Genomic DNA, 16,958 nt, shown 5'->3' on the forward strand with positions numbered 1-16,958 from the left:
TTTTCGAGTTTGAGGCCAGCCTGGTCTGCAGAGTGAGTTAGTTCCAGGACAGTCAAGGCTACACAGAGAAGCCCTGTCTCAAAACCAGAACCACTCCCGACAAATTAAGGTAATACTCGGTAAATTCCTCCAGCATTTCCTACTCGAACACCGGAATCCAGGGACTCCGCGAGGAGCGCGCTTCCGCGTGCAGGGAAGCTTCTCTAGGCGTTCCGTTCGGAAGTGGCCCAACCTGCAGGAACGCTGCGCGGCACCGCGCACGGCGATAGGGGCGAATGCAGCGAGCGTTCTGTTACAGGAAAGAGGACTAACACGTAAACCCCAGAACAACGCCGAGAAGCGCCTGACAGGCGAGGGCGCCGTGTCCGCGTTCGCGACAGGAAGAGGAGCCTGGACGGGAACCCGTAAGGTACCTGGGGCGCCGTCGCTCTAACGCTCCGCCTTCAGGGCGAAGTCAGCGTGTAAGGGCGGAAGTGGGGCCGGAAGCTGGAGGGCGGAGCGACGGGAGTGACGTCCAGGCGCGCCAATGGAGTGGCGCGGCGGGATTGTTGTCCGTGGGCGAGGGCTAACGGTTTCCGGGAGCGGTAGCCCCCCGAGGGGTGGAGAGAGGAGGCCAAGCGGCGTCTCGAAGCCCGGACCCCGCGGCCGCTGCGACATGATGGGCTACGGGGCGTCCTCCTCGGAGTCCACGGAGGGCGAAGAGGCCGTGGAGGCCCCGGGGCCGCCTCCGGAGCCGCGAGTCCCGGAGCCACGAGCCCCGGAGCCCGAACCGGGCTTGGACTTGAGCCTGAGCCCGAGCCCGCTGCCCGAGAGTCCGCAGCGGCGGGACGGCGGCCCGGGGCGGCGGAAGGGGCGGCGGGGCGGTAGCCGGAGGGGGCGGCAGGTGAGCGGCGGCGAGGCCCGGCCCCTGCGCACCGCGCGGCCCGCGCCCGCCGCTCACCTGCCGCCCTCCGCCCCCAGGTGCGCTTTCTCCTGGCGCCGCGCGCTTCGGGCGGCCCCGAGCCCGCGGCCGCCGCGCCGGGCGACGGTCCCGCGGCGCCGCACGAGCTGGAGGCCCCGGGCCTGCAGAGCAGCCTGGCCCTGAGCCTGGAGCTGCGGAGCGCGCGCGCCGCCGCCGCGCACTTCGATGCGGCGAGGGCGGTGGAACAGCGGCTGAGGACGTCGTTCCGGGCCCGCTGCGCCCTGGAGGAGACCGTGGCGGAGGGTGAGCCGGGCGGGCGGCCGGCGGGGCGCGGAGGGCCGCCCGCCCGGCGCCGCTCACGCCCGCCTCCCCGGCGCCCGCAGGGCTGAACGTGCCGCGCTCCAGGCGGCTCTACCGCGACCTGGTGAGTCTGCAGGTGCCGGAGGAGCAGGTTCTGAGCGCGGCGCTGCAGGAGAAGCTGGCGATGCTGCCGCCGCAGCCCCGAGCCCCGCCGCCGAAGGTGACGGAAGGGATGGGGACGTGGGCTTCCCCCCGCCCCGGGCTCCCCTCCATCGCGAGCGTAACCTCGCCTCGGGCCTCCCCTTCCCACAGGAGGTGCTCGGGCCGGGGCCAGATATGACCGTGCTGTGCGACCCGGACTCTCTGTGCTACGAATCTCCGCACTTGGCGGTGGACGGGCTGCCCGCGCTGAGGCTTCAAGCCCGGCCCCGCCCTTCAGAAGACACCTTCCTCATGCATCGGATGCTGAGGCGCTGGGAGGCGTAGCCCTCAAAACCACCCGAACTGCTTTTCCTTAAAACTGTTTCCTCACAGAGTAAATCCTTTTCCTAAGTTTCCGATTATTCGTTTTGGGAGATGATGGGAATAAACTGCTCCTGACTGGAAGTTGCAGGAGGCGGCACTCGGAAAGTGTCAAAAGTTCGGGGTCAGACAGACTTCCCTCTCCACTTAAATATCGTTTGGTTATAATTAGAACTTGAGGCTTAGCCTTACTCGGAGGCTCCATGTACTTAGGAGGCTGAGGCACAAGGACCCTGTGTTTGAGGACAGTCCACGCCACACAAATGATTTTTAATGTGCTTTCAGGCTGGGTAGGGTCAGTGGTTGTATCTGGTTAAAGCATGTACAAAGCCCCCAGTTTTCGAGTGGATACACAAGTGTTTCAGATTCCACTTTAGCTGCATGTGGTGAACACTTGTGAGGTGGAGACAGGAGCAGGAGTCCAGCCAACCTACTCTAGGAGATACTGCCTGCTATGTGTCTCCCTATGGCGCCCTGGTTGTCTTGGAACTCATTATGCAGGCTGTCTGCCTCTGCGTCCCAAGTGCTGGGGGTAAAGGTGTGGGCCATTGCACCTGGCTACTCAAATACCAAACAAAAAAATGTTTATCCAAATGTGGGTTTTAACATTAAATGATTGCTTTAAGAGAGACTTTCCTGGCTTTTTATCTCGTCTAACTGGAGCATGCTCAGTGTTGGTTCTAGGTTCCAGCCACCCTCACTTGGGTTCCACCACGGGTCCTGGCTTGTGGCTATCGACCATCTCTAGTTCCATTTCCCTCCACTGCCAGCCCTCCAAAGTTAGCCTTCTGCTTCCACCTCCCCCACACAAGGCACCTGCCTGGGTCTTCTGGAGAAAGGTAATGTGCATTACCTCCCACCCCCATCTTGAGCAGTAAGGGTACTGTGGCTGGCCAGTTTTATGTCAACCTTGACACACACTAGTGTCACCAGAGGAAGGGGCCTCAACTGAGAAAATGCCTCTAAAACCAGGCTGCAGGTAATCCTATAGGACACTAATTGGTTCATGGCAAGAGGGCCTGGTCCGCTCACTGAAGGTGGGGCCAACCCTGGGTCCTGGGTCCTAAAGCCAAGGAAGCCACAAGGAGCAATTGAGTAAGCACCCTTCCGTGGCTTCCAGGACTTCCAGGCCCCTACGTGAGCTCCCGTCCCGACCTCCTTTGATGAACTGAGGTGTGGACGTGTAAGCTGAATAGACCCCACCAAGGTCATGGTGGTTCACGGCAGTAGCAACGTACGGAGTCTTCCAAAGCACCAACCCCCCGGCTCTGAGACACTGAGTCACAATGCAGCCAGGCCACAAGGCTGGCTACAACCCTTGAGATTTGCTGGGCTCCGTGGTGCATGCCTTTAATCCCAGCACTCAGGGAGGTGGATTGCTGTGACAAGGCCAGCCTGGCCTACAAAGCCAAGGCTACAGTCTTGGAAAACCAAAACCAACCCCTCCCCCCCAGCTTAGCAATCTGTCTGCCTCTGCTTCCCAAATGCTGGGGTGAAAGGCCTGTTTCAGGACACCCAGGAGAAGCCACTTGCAAGAGACTCTAGGATGGGCTGAGGGGCCACACGCTCCTGCCGGGAGATACCACCATGCGACACAGTGCCGGACACAGGTGCAGGGGCCACTGCCCTAGTTATCAAGTTTATTGTGCTGTTCTCACATCCCAAACCCAGCTCCCTCTCCCACCGGGGGACAGCAGAAGGAAGGATTTTCACAGTACCTGTGTGTCTCCTTACCAAAACCCCCTTTAACACCCTCAGTCCATCCATGGTCCACTTAAGTGCTGCTAGGAACAAAGGCCAAGGAGAAGCGGGAATCTCCTTCCGAGGACAGGAGGAAGGGCCTGGAGAACTTGACATCCCCCTTCCCGTGCCCCGGGAGGACAGAGTCAGCAAACAGTCCATGCCACCCAGCCCAGCAGGCTGGCAGAGGAAGCTGATGGAATTCCAGCCCAGCTGGGCTTGATCAGGTGCCAGAGGTGTCAGGGAGGAGACGTAGGGAAGCAACGTAGGAAAAGCTCTCTTTACAGATCCAAGAAAGGAAACTTTTTGGAGTTAGACAGGAAAGACCTTGGGATAATTCCTCTTCTCCCAGGTCCTCAGGAGCAGCAAGGGCAGCCTCTTCACACCTTCCACTCAGAAGGCCACTTAGTGGCTGGGGGACCGAGCCTTGTGGAACAAGTACACAGGACGCTGGAAGCCTGCAGGGAAGAGCACACAGAAGCAGGTGGATGGGACCTTAAGGTTATCCACAGGGCCTGTACCCTCGAACCAGGGCCAGCTCCTCCGAGCCGACAAAAGCGAGCCCTTCTTACCTCTGGAGGTGCTACTTGGTGTGGCCACGAGCTCATAGCTGGAGAAGCCCACCTCTGGGGATGTCAGGTAGGAACTGAACTGTTCTGGCTTCAGCTGGATTCGAAAGTAGTTCTTATAGATTGTTTCCTGGGGAAAAAGGGGAGGAGTCACTCCTGCTGGCCACCTCGTCCCCTGGCCAATTTTGACATGCTTTTCTCCTTGCTCAGAAAGTCTGAGCTTGGGTATGGTGGACAAGTACCCCAGGTACTTAGAAGGCTGACGCAGGAGAACACCCTGTACCACACAGCCAGTTCAGGCTAGCAGCTCGGCCAGTCTCGAAACAGAAAATAAGAAAGGGCTGGCCAGGCAGCGGTGGTACATGCCTTTAATACTAGCACTCGGGAGGCAGAGGCAGGTGATCTCCATAGTTGGAGGCCAGCCTGGTCTACAGAGTGAGTCCAGGACAGCCAGGACTCTGCAGAGAAACCCTGTCTTGGAAAACAAACAAAAGGCCCAGGACTGTAGCTCACTGGTAGAACACCTTACCTGCGTGTGTGTGTGAGGTAGGGGGACATAAAAAGACGATTCTCTAGCTCCACTGAAGCCCAACTCACCGTGAGAGACTTTCTCCTGCAGTAGGAGGACCACGGCTGGGGCTCCAGGACCAGAATACCCCCCGGGCGCAGGTGCCGGTAGATCCTGCGGAACATTCGCTTCAGCCCCTCGTCACCCCAGTTCAGGTGCACCCACTTGGTGAGGCTGAGGCAGAGCACCACATCATACTCAGGTTTCTGGGCGTCCACCAGCTCGTCTCGGTCCAGGACATAGTTACCCTGAGGGTCAGACGAGGGGAGGAGGTCAGAACGGGGAGATGAGAAGCACCACGGGCCCCACAGCTACCTGACAAAGTCCTACACACAACCTCACTCCAGCCCTCGTGGCCTTCTTCCGAGGCTCCTCCGATAGCGCCTTCGTTCAGTCTCCTGTCCGCTCTTCTCCCTTTCCTGCCTCTGCTTCCTCCTGGTGCTAAACCAAACAAACTTAAAAGGGAGCCTGGGCAGACAGAAACTGAGCTAATCACCCAGAGGATAACTGGGGAACACTGGAGTGTTCCCAAACCCCGGCCTGCTTATTCTTCTCCACCCACGGGGCCTCACATCCAAAGGCAACGGTTCTGAAGACCCAGACTCTCCATGCATGTTCCAGGTCTATTCTTCCTCCCAAAACCTGAAAAACCTCAGGAAACCTTTTGTTTTCAGAAGGTAAAGTCATCATTTCTGGGCTAAGCCACTGGTGAACAGCCGTCTACCCACTCAGTGGAGAAGGCTAGTGCACACATGGACAAATGCTGTCAGGCTGGCACTCTCCCCTCCCTCAGTGTCCTCTCCTCACTCTTCAGCTGGCATGGAAAAGACAAGCCCAGTCTACTGGGTTCCTGACCAGGCCCTTCAACGGTCTGAACTGTATCTAGGGAAACCAAAGCAGCTGATGCAAACACGTCCCTATCAGAGGCCCCAAACTGCACATACCATAGTGCTACACCAGTGCCCTCCCTCAAAGACCAAGCTCAGGCTCCCTCAGGAGACAAGGGTCCACCTGGACTGAGTTACCCTCAAGGGAAGGTGGATGGTCTGCACTGTAGTGCCAGCTGGAGCAGGACAAGCCAGCCCCCATGCTGAGGGCTGAGGTCCTTGTAGCCATGAGGAAGCCTGAAGGGAGACCCCCCACTTTCCAGGTCATAGGGGAGCCAACAGCCAGCAGACTCTGCCCAGTCCAGCCTGCTCTCTCCAGATGGTTCTTGTACGGCGACCAGATGTGGGGGTACCCCTGTAGGTCACGACCACCCCCAACACTGCCCTAGCTAACCTCATCTTCACACTTCGGCCCCGTTCCAGGGGCCTTTGGACTCTTACCGTGACGAAGACCACATTGTTGGGGAAGACAGACGTGTCCGCTCCGTCCAAGGGCACTTGGGGTGCAGCGATGGGGCCCCGGCTGGCTGTCAGCGAGGCTGGGAAGCAGCTCCTTTTTCGGACAGTGGTAGTCCCTTCCTCCCCCTCGGGAGTCTGAGCTTGGAGGCGAAGCTCCTCGGACAGGTAGTGCCGGATGTTCTGGCGGGCAGAGTGGATGAGCCGCGGGTCGATGTCCAGCCCCACCATGCGAGCCGGGCCCCACTTGCAGGCGATACTTAGGGTTAGATGGCCAACATTGCAGCCCAGATCCAGGACGTCCCGGCCCTGAAACCACTCGGGCTTCAACACCCTAAGGCGCACATCCTCGCAGGAAGGATTGCGGTAGCCATAGTACTTGCAGTAATTCCCATACTGGAACTTTTGCTGCTGCTTTTTGAAGGCAGTCGCATGTGGCGGGTGGTGGTGACGGCCTCCCCCACTCCCTCTGCCTTTCTCCTTGGAACCCTGGCTTCCACCCCTAGCCCCTGCCTCCGACTTGCTGGAAGTCCTGCGTCGTTTGCGATGCCGGGAGGAGGATGAGGGCGCAGGGGTAACTGAGGGAGCTGGAGGGACAGAAAGGGAGCCTGAGGAACCCTGCAGGGCGGACGGGAGGGGAGACACAACTTCATCCCTGCAGTTGATGGCTGTGTTGAGTTCATAGGGTTGAGGGGCATCGCGGCTCTGGCCCCTGTGCTGCTGCTGCTGCGCACCCTCCCCGTGGAGCGCGGGGGTGAGGGGGTCTGCGGGCAGCACGGCGTGGCTGTCGGTCCCTCCAGACGCCTGCTGCTGCTGGTGGTGCGCCCCGCGGTGCCTGTGGCGCTTGCGACCTATCTTGAGCGGCGAGGCGAGCACTACGTGGGCCTCATCAGTGCAAGTGTTGAGACTGAGCGGGTCGGTGATATCTTTGGGGATGAGGATCTCCACAGGGTCTCGCCCCTTGGCCGGAAGTGGGGAGGACTTTGGGGTCTCGGCATTGAGCGCGCGGCTCACTTCCTCATCCAGGAGGCTATTCAGGTTCAGTGGATCGAATATGTTGCCCCCCAGGAGGAAATTGGAGGGTAACACCGAGTCACAGTCCGAATTCACCCGCCGGCGCCTCTTGAAGGCCGGATGCTTGAAGCCTCCACCGCTCCCTCCCCCCACGTTACAGCTATTTCTTCTTTTGCCCCCGCCACCCCCGGGGGGCCGGTGGGGCTGGTAGCCATTGCGGGGTCGGGGAGCGGCCGGGGGACCCAGGTCCGTCCCGCCCCCTCCCCGTCGCTCCTCCCCCACGTCCGCAGGAGCCGCGGCTCGCCCGTGGGGCTCCCCGTGCGCCTGGGGGCCGCCCCCTCCGCCGGCTGCGGCCCCGGCCGAGTGCGCGCGCGGGCCCGGGCCGCGTTCCGCCCCGGCGCGGGTCTCCCCGGAGGCGGCCTCCCGGTGCGCTCGCACCTCGGGGCCGCCCCCTCCACCCGACTCATCCTTGAGCGGCGGCGGCGGGGCCGGCACCAGAAAGGGCTCCTTCTCCGCCGCCATCTCGATCATCTCCTCTCCCCGGGCAGTCCCCCCCTCCCAGGCGGGGGGTGCCGAGGCGGGAGCGCGGGGAGGCCCCCTGCAGCCCTGCCCTCCCCCGGGCGCGCGCGCCGCTCCGCCTGGCGCCCGGGCGCCTCCGCCTCCCGCCCGCGACACACCAGGCGCGCTCCACTCGCCCGCGAGACCAAAACAAGATGCCCGCGAGACCCGGACGCGCCGAGGGGCCCACTGCGCGTGCGCCGACACCCTCGCCGCCGCCGCTACCACCGCGCCGCGAGCGCGCACCGGGGGCGCGCGGTCCGCTCGCCCGGGGCCCGCGCATGCGCACGCCGCCGCCGCCCGGGCTGCGCGCGCATCGGGAGCGCGGAGCAACTTAACGGCTGCGGGAGTTCAGAGCCGGGCCTCCTCCCGGGGAGCCTCGCCCTCCCCCGGCCCGAGACGCCCACCGCCCCGCACGGACGCCCCACTTCCCTTCGCGCCTGCGTCCGAGCCCCACTGAGCGCCTCTGTCTCTGCCGCGCGAGCCCACCCACCGCGGGCGCGGAGCGGGAGCGGCGGTGCGGGGCCTCCTCCACACCAGACCCTCGCTCCTGAGGAATGAGGCTCCGCCGTCTCCGCCCGGCTCCAGGCCCAACAGCCGCCCCGCCCCGCCTCCCGCCTCCCCCATCCCCGCCCCTCCCCGAGAGCGCCTGCGCACGCTCCTCCCGGGCCTGCGCGGGTCGCGGAGCCGCACGTGCTGGCGGCGGGCCCCGCCCCCTCCGCCCCGGGGGCGGGGCCGTGACGTCACCACCGCCTCCGGTTGGAGCAACGCGGCGCGCGTCAGCCAGGCCCCGGGGCGTGGCTTCCGGGCGAGGGGCGGGCTCATGAATTATTCATGACGCCCTCGCCGCTCCTCCTAGGAGCCCGCGGGGAGGACGCCGCCGCCGGCGAGGGAGTCTCGGTCTCCAGAGCGGCTGTCAGTAGGAGGGAAGCCGTCACCTGACGTGCTCTCTGGGCCGAACACAATAAAACGCCCTGAACACCGAGGTTGTCCCGCTCCCTCTTCCCCCCCTCCGCCACAGCGTGTACGGAGCGCCCAGCTCGAGGGCCGGCGGCCGGGCGTCGGACATTTTGCAGCACTCTCGCTCTCGACACGGGAGTGCGGGCGGGAAAGGGTGCTGGGCCACCCAGGCCAATGGGAGGCACTGACTCGAAGCGGAGCTTCCCTGCCCACAGAGCACGGTGGAGCCCCAGCCCGGGACAGCCTCAAGCAAACTATAAGGCTGAAGGAGACTAAAAGATCCGGGGCTTAGCAAGAAAGCAGGAAGAACGCGATCTGACGCAAGGAAGTGCCTCGGGCGCGTCGGCCCGTAGTTAAAAAACCGGCGACGGCGAGGATTCTGGGACTTGTAGTCTCACCGGGCTTTTGTGTGGAAGATGGCGGGGTACTCCGTTGCGCGTGCGCAGCCGTGGCGCCCAGCCGCGCACGCGCACCAATTTCGAGCGCACGCCGCTGGGGGGCGGAATTCGCCCGAGTCCTCGCGCCTTCTCGCGGTGGCGGGAAAAGTTGGCCGAGGCGGCAGCGATGCGCGGGGCGGCCGCGCCAGGCGAAGCCGCGCCTCGGCGTTAGGCCCTCGTCGCCACGAGAGGTCGCCGGCTCCTGTGCAGCTGCAGAGGCAAGCCTCGGGTTGGGGAGCCCGGTACCTGCGGGCTGAGCGGAGTTTCTCCTCACAGCCGCGCCGCAGCCGCCGTGGCGGGGCGGGAGCCCTCGAGGGACGGTGAGCGAGCGGCGCCGACGCGGACCTGCCGCCCGGCTGTTCGCCCAGGGCCGGCCCCACGCCGGCACCGTGCGGGAGAGCAACCCCGGCTGAGGAGGAAGAGAAGTGCCGCCGCCGCCGCCACAGCTTTGGCCCTTCCCTCCCCGAGCCTGCACCCCTCCGGGATTTTGTTTGTAAATTGTTGGGCTTAGGTTGGGCGGAGTAGACGGAGTCGATCTTTCTTTCTCACCTTTTTTTGTTCAACCTTTAAAAGGTTTGCAGAATCCACATGTGTGCACACAAATCGAACATTGAAGAAAACCGCTTAAGTCATGAGACCAGGCAGGGGTTCATAGGTATTAGTGCCGAAGGCCATCAGTTCCGTAAGAAGAAATACATTTCATTTATTTTATCATCATCATCATCATCATGTTGTTTTTCAAGACAGGGGGTCCCTGGGTAGCCCTGGCTATCCTGGAATTTGCTCTGTAGACCAGGCTGACCTGAGCTGCCTCTGCCTCCCAAGTGCTGGGATTAAAGGTGTGTGGCACTACGGCAAGGCCCCAAGAAAGGACATTTTTAATGATTTATTTGTTTTAAAAAAGGGATTTATTTATTTAATGCATGAGTGCTTTCTCTGGATGTACACCTGCAGGCCAGAAGAGGGCACCAGATCTCATCTTAGATGGTTGCTGGGACTTGAGCTCAGGACTCTGGAAGAGCAGGCAGTGCTCTTAACCTCTGAGCCATTTCTTCATCCAGAAACCTTAAAATGAATTTTCTTTTTAAAAGTCTTACTACCCGTCTTTATTTATTGTGTGTTGAGTGTGTGTGTTGGTACACATGCCGTAGAGGTTGGAGGCCAGAGGACAGCCTGTCCAGGTCGTGTCACCCCGTCCGTCCAGTTTATCACCCCTAACCTAAAAAACCGAAAAAGGAAAAACGTGGGATCTGAGATTAAGCTCAGGTCATTAGACTAAATGACAATCACCCCTACCCACTGAGCCATTTGTCAGCATATATTTATTTGCTTGCTTGCTTATTTGTTTATTTTCTGAGACAGGGTCTTGTCTGATCCCTGGCTGTTCTCAGAGTCACTTGTCGCCCTGACTGGACTCAAAGTTGCAACAATCGACTTCCTTTAGTCTCTTAAGTGCTGGGATTATCGCCATGAGCCACTGACACTCTTAAATGAGATTTTAAAATATAGGAGGGTTTTTTTTTGGTGTGTGTGTGTGTTTTGGGGGTGGGGTGGGCAGGGTCTTTCTTTAGGTCTCAATATAGAACTCACCCTTCTGCCTCAACATCCATAGGACTGAAATTCAGACATGGCTCACAATCTTAGCTTAAAGCAGATTTAAAAGTCTGGGCTTTGTTGTTGTTGTTTGTAAAGCTGAGCTGGGCAGTGGTGGGACATATCTTTAATCCTAGCACATGGTAGGCAAAGGCAGGTGGATCTCTGTGAGTTCAAGGTCAGCCTGTTCTACATAGTGAGTCCAGAATAGCCAGGACTACACAGAGAAACTGTCAAAAACCAAGAATCCCCCCTTCCCCTTTTTTAAATGGCAGGGTCTTGCTATGTAGCCCTCAAATTTGAACTAGAAATGCTGCCTTAACCTCCTGAATACTGATATTGAATATAGTCTTTATGATTGTTAGAAACTCTTGGAATCTGTGGTAATAAATAGGATTGAAGGGTTTACTTTTCAAGAGGGAATAATTGCCTAGTCAGGAGGGGAAGTCATAAGGTGGATAATTAATGCTTTTTGATAAATATTGGCAGCACTGAATAAAATTCCATCAGGCCTATTCAAAACTTATTAGTGAATATATTTTTAACTTTATGAGTATATGTTATATGTATAATAATGGTTTCATCATGACAGATTTGTACATGAATATAGTGTTTCAATCCTCTCCACCCCAGCCACCCTCTCATTTCCATCTTAGCAATGAGAGCAGCAAGCACTTGCCCTCCTCCTCCCTATCTTTCCAGCTGGGACCATCTATCTTTTTTTTCTCTTTCCCTTCATGTCTACTTTTCTTCTGAGAGAATAGGCCCTCAGTGAAGACTAGGGAGATAACAAGCAAGCCTGCCGTCCAAAGTAGAGGACCCCGCACCCACATTTGTGGTGGTGTGTGACCTCAGCACTGGGCCTGGAGACAGTTGGGTCCTGGGGGCTTGTTGAGTAGTCAGTCTGTCTGAAATGGCTCCAGGTTCACTGAGAGACCCTGCCTCAAAAAAAAAAAAAAAAAAAAAAGTGGAAAGCGATGAAGGCTTCATCAACATCCACCTTTGAACACTAATGTACAAATGGAAGCAAGCTGGCATTTTTCATATTTGTCAACTAATTTTCCCCTCGGAGTCAAATTGTTAATGTTTGTTATTGTAGAAGAAGCAAATTCATCTCGGATGGAGCAGCAGCTTAATTTATCAGACAGTAACCTCCTGGCTTTCTCCTCTGTTGACTGGGTTACAATTTTTGAAAGTACTGTTGATCACATACCAACTTTAGATTAAGGGTGCTATTGATTATGCTTCTCTCCTTATAGATCTGCTATGTCCTATTCATGTGGCAGTGCAATGATGCTCCATAACATTTCCTTTTTTTTATTTTTAAACAACAAATGCTGTTAGGCTTATTCATGTTAGTTGCATTTTATCTGAAAGTTATGTATGTGTACCATTTGTGCATTTGGTACCCGCCAAGGTCAGGAAAGGGAATCTGATCTCCTGAATTGGAGTTATAGATGGTTGTGAGCCACCATGTGAGTGCTGGGAATTGAACCCCAGTTCTCTGCAAGAACAGCAAATGCTCTTAACTGCTGAAATCTCTCTTTTCCTTCTTTTCTTCGTGTGTGTGTATGTGTTTGGGAGAGAGGGAGAGGGAAATAGAGAAGAAGGGGGAGAAGACAGAGACATAAAGAGAGAGAGAGAGACAGAGACAGAGTGTTGTGCTCTTGAAGCCCAGGTTGGCTTGGAACTCACACCACACTATTCTGGAACTCACAGAGCTCTGCCCACCTCTGCCTTCCAAGTGCTGGGATTGTCATTTACTGCCATACCTGGCTCATCAGTAATTTTTTTGTTTTGTTTTGTTTTTGAGACAGGATTTTTCTGTGTAGCCCTACTGTCCTGGAGCTTGCTCTGTAGACCAGGCTGGCCTCGAACTCAGGCTCACTCTAATGCCTGCCTCTGCCTCCAAGTGCTGGAATTAAAGGTGTGAGCCACCATGCCCTGCTGTAATTTTTTCTTTTCTTTTCTGGTTGTTGTTATTGTTCTTCTTTCTTCTTTCTTCTTCCTTCTTCCTTCTTCCTTCTTCCTTCTTCCTTCTTCCTTCCTCCTTCCTCCTTCCTCCTTCTTTCTTCTTCTATGAATAGTGTTCTGTCTATATGTATGCCTGTACGCCAGAAGAGGGCACCAGATCTTACTATAGATCTGTGAGCTACCATGTGGTTTCTGGGAATTTAACTCAGGACTTCTGCGCTCTTAACCTCTGAGCCCTCTCTCTGCCCCCACCCCTCGTTTTTTGTGACAGGGTTTGTGTATGTAGCCCTGTCTGTCTTGTACTCGCTTTGTAGATCTGTCTGGCGTCAAACTCACAGAGATCCGCCTGCCTCTGCCTCTCTGCTGGGATCACCAGAGAGGGGTGCGCCACTGTACCTGGCTGTAATTCTTTATTTGTGTGTGTGTGTGTGTGTGTATGTGGGCATGTGCGTGTGTCTGTGCATGTGTTTCTGTGTGTTACGTGCCTCTGAGTGCAGTGACTGCAGAGGGCAGAGGAGGGGCCATTCTCCAGGAGCTGGAGCACCAGGGAGCTGGGAGCTGCCTGGTGTGGGTGCTAGGGATTGAACTTGTGTTCTCTGGAAGAGGCACCAGCACTCTTAACCACTGAGCCATCTCTCCAAGCCGTGATCTAGAATTCTCCCTAGCTAGTTGAAGCTCCAGAAACATGTTAGTCTGGGGGATCTGTATAGGTTTAAATACGTTTTTAAGCTAAGTATTCTAAAGTTTGCAGTTTGTGGAGAGTATTCTTTTGTGTATCTAAGCAATTTAGTTTTTGAATTTGTGTGTCTGTGTGCGTGCAGATAAATCAGAGTATAGTGGCAAGCTTCATACACACCCCCTGCAGCTACCTAGATCAGCTCCTCAGAGCTTTTGATCAGTTCTTTGTATTTTCTGGAGCTAGTTTATGAGTTTTTAACCTGTTACATAAGCATGCATTTAAAATAGCAAACAGCACATCAGAGCCACACATTTTCACCTCTTCCTTTTTTCCTTTTACAGGGACTTCTCATATGTGTTTTGGAGTCTTGGAGTTGGGAAGAGAAATGCTTGTGGCCAAATTAATACTCATTTTTCAGCTTTTATTCAATTTTTAGCTTCTACTGAAGACTATATTTAAGAAAAAAGAACAAGTTCTTTTAATGTTTTCTCTCCCAATTTCCACTTGCCTTTTTTTATGGAGTAAATATATATGGGGACTAGCAATGATGAATTAAGATGGAAACTGAGAATATGTTCCCTACTATAGAAAACCAGTAATTGCTTTAGAACAGCATGCCCAAATTCCTCATATATATGTGTGTGCATACACATACGTGAAAAGGGGTGGGAAAACACCAAAACATAGTTTAAAAGTACTCTGCATTTAGCTTACTGTGGCCAGTCCATTTTGAACACATCTTGCGATCTAGTGGAATCATTCTCCTAGCTTCACTGCGAGAACTCAATGTGTATGTAAGGTAAAGAAGAACAGAGTGTGTGCTCCATATGTGTTAGCTGTTACTAGTCACAAATAAGAACGAAACACTGGTGAGTGTAGGACAGCTGAGAGTGCCCCCCTAAGGAGAGCTGTGACCGGCCGAGGTCACATGACGGGCGCCAAAGAGCCAGAGCGAAGATGCTAAGCTCAGGGGGAGCCTTTCTGGTTACCACATATTTCTGAGCTACAATTGGTAGAATCTGGGATTGGGGATTGTTTTTTTTGGCTTGAACATTCAAGTAATAGGAAAAATAACATCCCTCTGCATAGGAACCTCTGAATTATTTTGGGAGAATTGCCAATGACTTGTTTCCTAAGTATTTGGGGAACTTTGTGAAATGAGGAGGTCCCTCTTTAACCCCCAGCACTAACCATGCCCTACTACCACGGTTCCAATACTTTCTGTGCTTCCGTCACCGCTGCTTCTGTGTCTATCTAGTCCGTCACTGCTAGCCTGTCTCATGTCAAGCATAAGTCTAGGTATTCAAAATACTGAGGTCTATGTCTCAGACCTGTAATCCCAGTTAATTTGGTGACAGACGCTAGGAGGATTACAAATTCAAAGCTTGTCCTGGGTTTCAGAGTGAGTTCAACTACTATAAAAGAAATTATAAAAGTTGCCATCTCTGGCAACTTACAGAGACCCTGTCTTACATGAAAAAGGGCTGGGGATATAGCTCAGCGATAACATGTTTGCCTGGCTAGCATGTACAAAGGCCCAAGTTAGAGCCCCAGTACCACACAAACAAAAAATAAAGATTGTTGCTTATTTTTAAAGCAGCAGTTGTCTGTCTGCCCAGGCTTGTAATTCAGTCCTGATGCATGGTAGAAATGGAGTGAAGATGGTAGAAGTATTGTCTAGGGTCCCAGACAAAGAAATTTAAATCCAAGAAGACAGGGAGAAAAGAAAGTTTAAATTGTGTTTAACCAAAGTAACAACACATTGCTTTCTTTTAACAGAGGCGAAGAAACAGCTGAACTGAGTGATGGCGATGGTGCAAGGTAACGGAGGTGAGGCAAGGAGGAGAGAAGTTCACTCCTACCTTTCTCCCCTTCCCTTCTGCTCATGTTTTCTGTGTGCTTTGTCCTGCTGGGACTAGAGAGGTGGCTCAGTGGTTAAGAGCACTTGCTGCTCTTCCAGAAGATCCAGGTTGCCTCCCAGCACCCACATCAGGAGGCTCACAACTGCCTGTAACTCCAGCTCCAGGGGATTAGATGCCCTTTGGCCTCTGTGGGCCAAACCTGCGTGCACAAAAGTCACACAGATTCACATGAATAAAAACAAATGACTAAATGAGTCTTAAAAAAAGCCATGCTCAAAGAATTATGAATTCACAGGGAGAAAAATACATTTAAGTATTAATAATGTGACGTTAACTATGTTGAATGCCACTAGAGAAGTACAAAGTGTTACAGACGCTTGGAAAAAATAGATTATCGCTTACACGTGGTGGGATCAGTATAATTTTTATAGAGAAAATGGCATCAGATAGGCCTTGAGGATTTTATTGTAGTTTGTTTAGTTTGGAGCTGTTCCTGCATGCAATTTGATCAGTGAAAACTAGATTTTTTTTTTTTTTAAAGACTAAGCCTTGAGTAATTTTCTAAACGTTTATTATATTTTTTTAAAGCTTATTTTCACAAAGTTAAAATGAGCCTATTTAAAAAAAAAGAGAATTCATACATGAATAATTCACCGTCCTACATGCTTGTATCAATCATTTTGAATTAGTGGTAACAAGCCTGGAATATGTTAGAACTAATCTTGTCAAATTACAAAATTCTCGCTCCAAACTGCTTTAAAATAACCTCAGGGCTGGTGGAATGGAGCATTCAGAGAGGGCCTGAGAGATCTGGGTTTGTTAACAGTTTCTTCTATCCAATTCCAACTTGACTGTGCCACGGGCAGTGTTCAGTAATCTCTGTTAGACACTGGCTTTCCTAAACTTCAATTGAAATTTCTTTAGAACATGAAAAGGGAACAAAGAAAACCTTTGCTCCACCTACACAAAAGTCACATAGCGTGAAACCTCAGCCTAAGCCATGGAAGGAGGACTCCCCCGGGGCCAGGTCTCCAGAGGTAGAGGCCAAGCCCAGCCAGCTCAGCGCCAGCTTAGAGAAGAAGGAGCAGAAGGCAGCCACAGAGAATGGTCCAGGCAGGGGCCGGGAGAAAAAGCGAAAGGCTCATGACAAGCCTGCAGAGAAGAGAGGAAAGGTATGACTCATACTGATGGATCTCAGAGGACGGTCCCTCCTACTCCGTTTCTTGGATAAGCCTGATAACAGAATCTTTTTGTGTTGGGGATTGTGTGTGTGTGTGTGTGTGTGTGTGTGTGCGCACGCGCGCGTGTAGGGGATGTTACTGAGGAATGAACCCAAGATCCCATGCATTGTAGGCAGGCATCTTGCTACTGAGCTATAATTTCATTCCTATAATCTTTTAGCCCTGAATGGCCTAGAACTTCCTGTGTAGACAATGCTGGCCTCAAACTCAGAGATCTGCTTGTCTCTGCTCCCAGTTGCTGGGATTAAAGGCATGCTCCAGCACACTCTTTTTTGTTTGTTTTTAATTTTGAGACAGGTCTTTCTCCATTTCCCAGGTTGGTACTGGAATTGCAGTTCACCACAGCTTCCTTCCTGAATAGGTGGGGCTGCAGGCATCCTCTGCAACCATTAAACGTTATCTTACTTTCAAACAAAAACAAAAACACTTGGTTTTGAGACAGAATCTTGGTAGTGAAGGCTGGCTTGGATCTTACTTTGTAGCTCTATGCTGGCTGGAACTAATGGCAAATCTTCTGTCTCAGCTTCACAGGTGTTTAAAATAAGATGTAAGCCATCATACACAGCTTTTTCAATATTTTATTCATTAATTTTTTTTAAGTTTCTTATGGAAGAAGCCAACATGTTTTTAGTTGGTTGAGGAGTCCCATGTAGCCCACTGGCCATGAACTTGCTATGTAGCTAACGGTGGCCTTGGA

General features: G+C 54.2%; 3 protein-coding genes across 11 annotated transcripts in view; 2 read left to right on the forward strand and 1 right to left on the reverse strand.

The window, feature by feature from the left end:
* The first annotated feature begins 527 nt into the window (after nucleotides 1-527).
* Ppp1r35 (protein phosphatase 1 regulatory subunit 35) lies at nucleotides 528-2,348 on the forward strand. 2 transcript variants are annotated; one of them, XM_021650713.2, is made up of 4 exons: nucleotides 550-883; nucleotides 961-1,204; nucleotides 1,285-1,421; nucleotides 1,514-2,348. In XM_021650713.2, the coding sequence occupies exons 1-4, from the start codon at nucleotides 656-658 to the stop codon at nucleotides 1,685-1,687; spliced, it is 783 nt and encodes a 260-aa protein (XP_021506388.1). In that variant the 5' UTR covers nucleotides 550-655; the 3' UTR covers nucleotides 1,688-2,348. The 2 variants fall into 2 exon arrangements, with proteins under 2 accessions (XP_060223915.1, XP_021506388.1); XM_060367932.1 differs by lacking the exon at nucleotides 1,285-1,421 and having other exon boundaries at nucleotides 528-883.
* A 986-nt stretch (nucleotides 2,349-3,334) lies between these two features.
* Mepce (methylphosphate capping enzyme) lies at nucleotides 3,335-8,125 on the reverse strand. Its single transcript, XM_021650718.2, has 4 exons — nucleotides 5,929-8,125; nucleotides 4,630-4,848; nucleotides 4,036-4,162; nucleotides 3,335-3,921 (listed from the first exon to the last, which is right to left on the reverse strand). The coding sequence occupies exons 1-4, from the start codon at nucleotides 7,486-7,488 to the stop codon at nucleotides 3,869-3,871; spliced, it is 1,959 nt and encodes a 652-aa protein (XP_021506393.1). The 5' UTR covers nucleotides 7,489-8,125; the 3' UTR covers nucleotides 3,335-3,868.
* Nucleotides 8,126-8,361: 236 nt separating this feature from the next.
* Nucleotides 8,362-16,958, forward strand: part of Zcwpw1 (zinc finger CW-type and PWWP domain containing 1) — a 29,719-nt gene continuing 21,122 nt past the window's right edge. For 5 of the 8 annotated variants that reach the window (XM_060367937.1, XM_060367940.1, XM_060367938.1 and 2 more), the window contains exons 1-3: nucleotides 8,362-9,130; nucleotides 14,938-14,988; nucleotides 15,945-16,192. In XM_060367937.1, the coding sequence (XP_060223920.1) occupies nucleotides 14,964-14,988; nucleotides 15,945-16,192 (273 nt within the window). In that variant the 5' untranslated portion in view covers nucleotides 8,362-9,130; nucleotides 14,938-14,963. The remainder of the gene's footprint in view (nucleotides 9,131-14,937; nucleotides 14,989-15,944; nucleotides 16,193-16,958) is intronic. The other 3 variants (XM_021650670.2, XM_060367941.1, XM_060367942.1) reach the window with 2 other exon arrangements.

This window comes from Meriones unguiculatus, chromosome 15 (assembly GCF_030254825.1).
Source record: "Meriones unguiculatus strain TT.TT164.6M chromosome 15, Bangor_MerUng_6.1, whole genome shotgun sequence".
NCBI lineage: Eukaryota > Metazoa > Chordata > Mammalia > Rodentia > Muridae > Meriones > Meriones unguiculatus.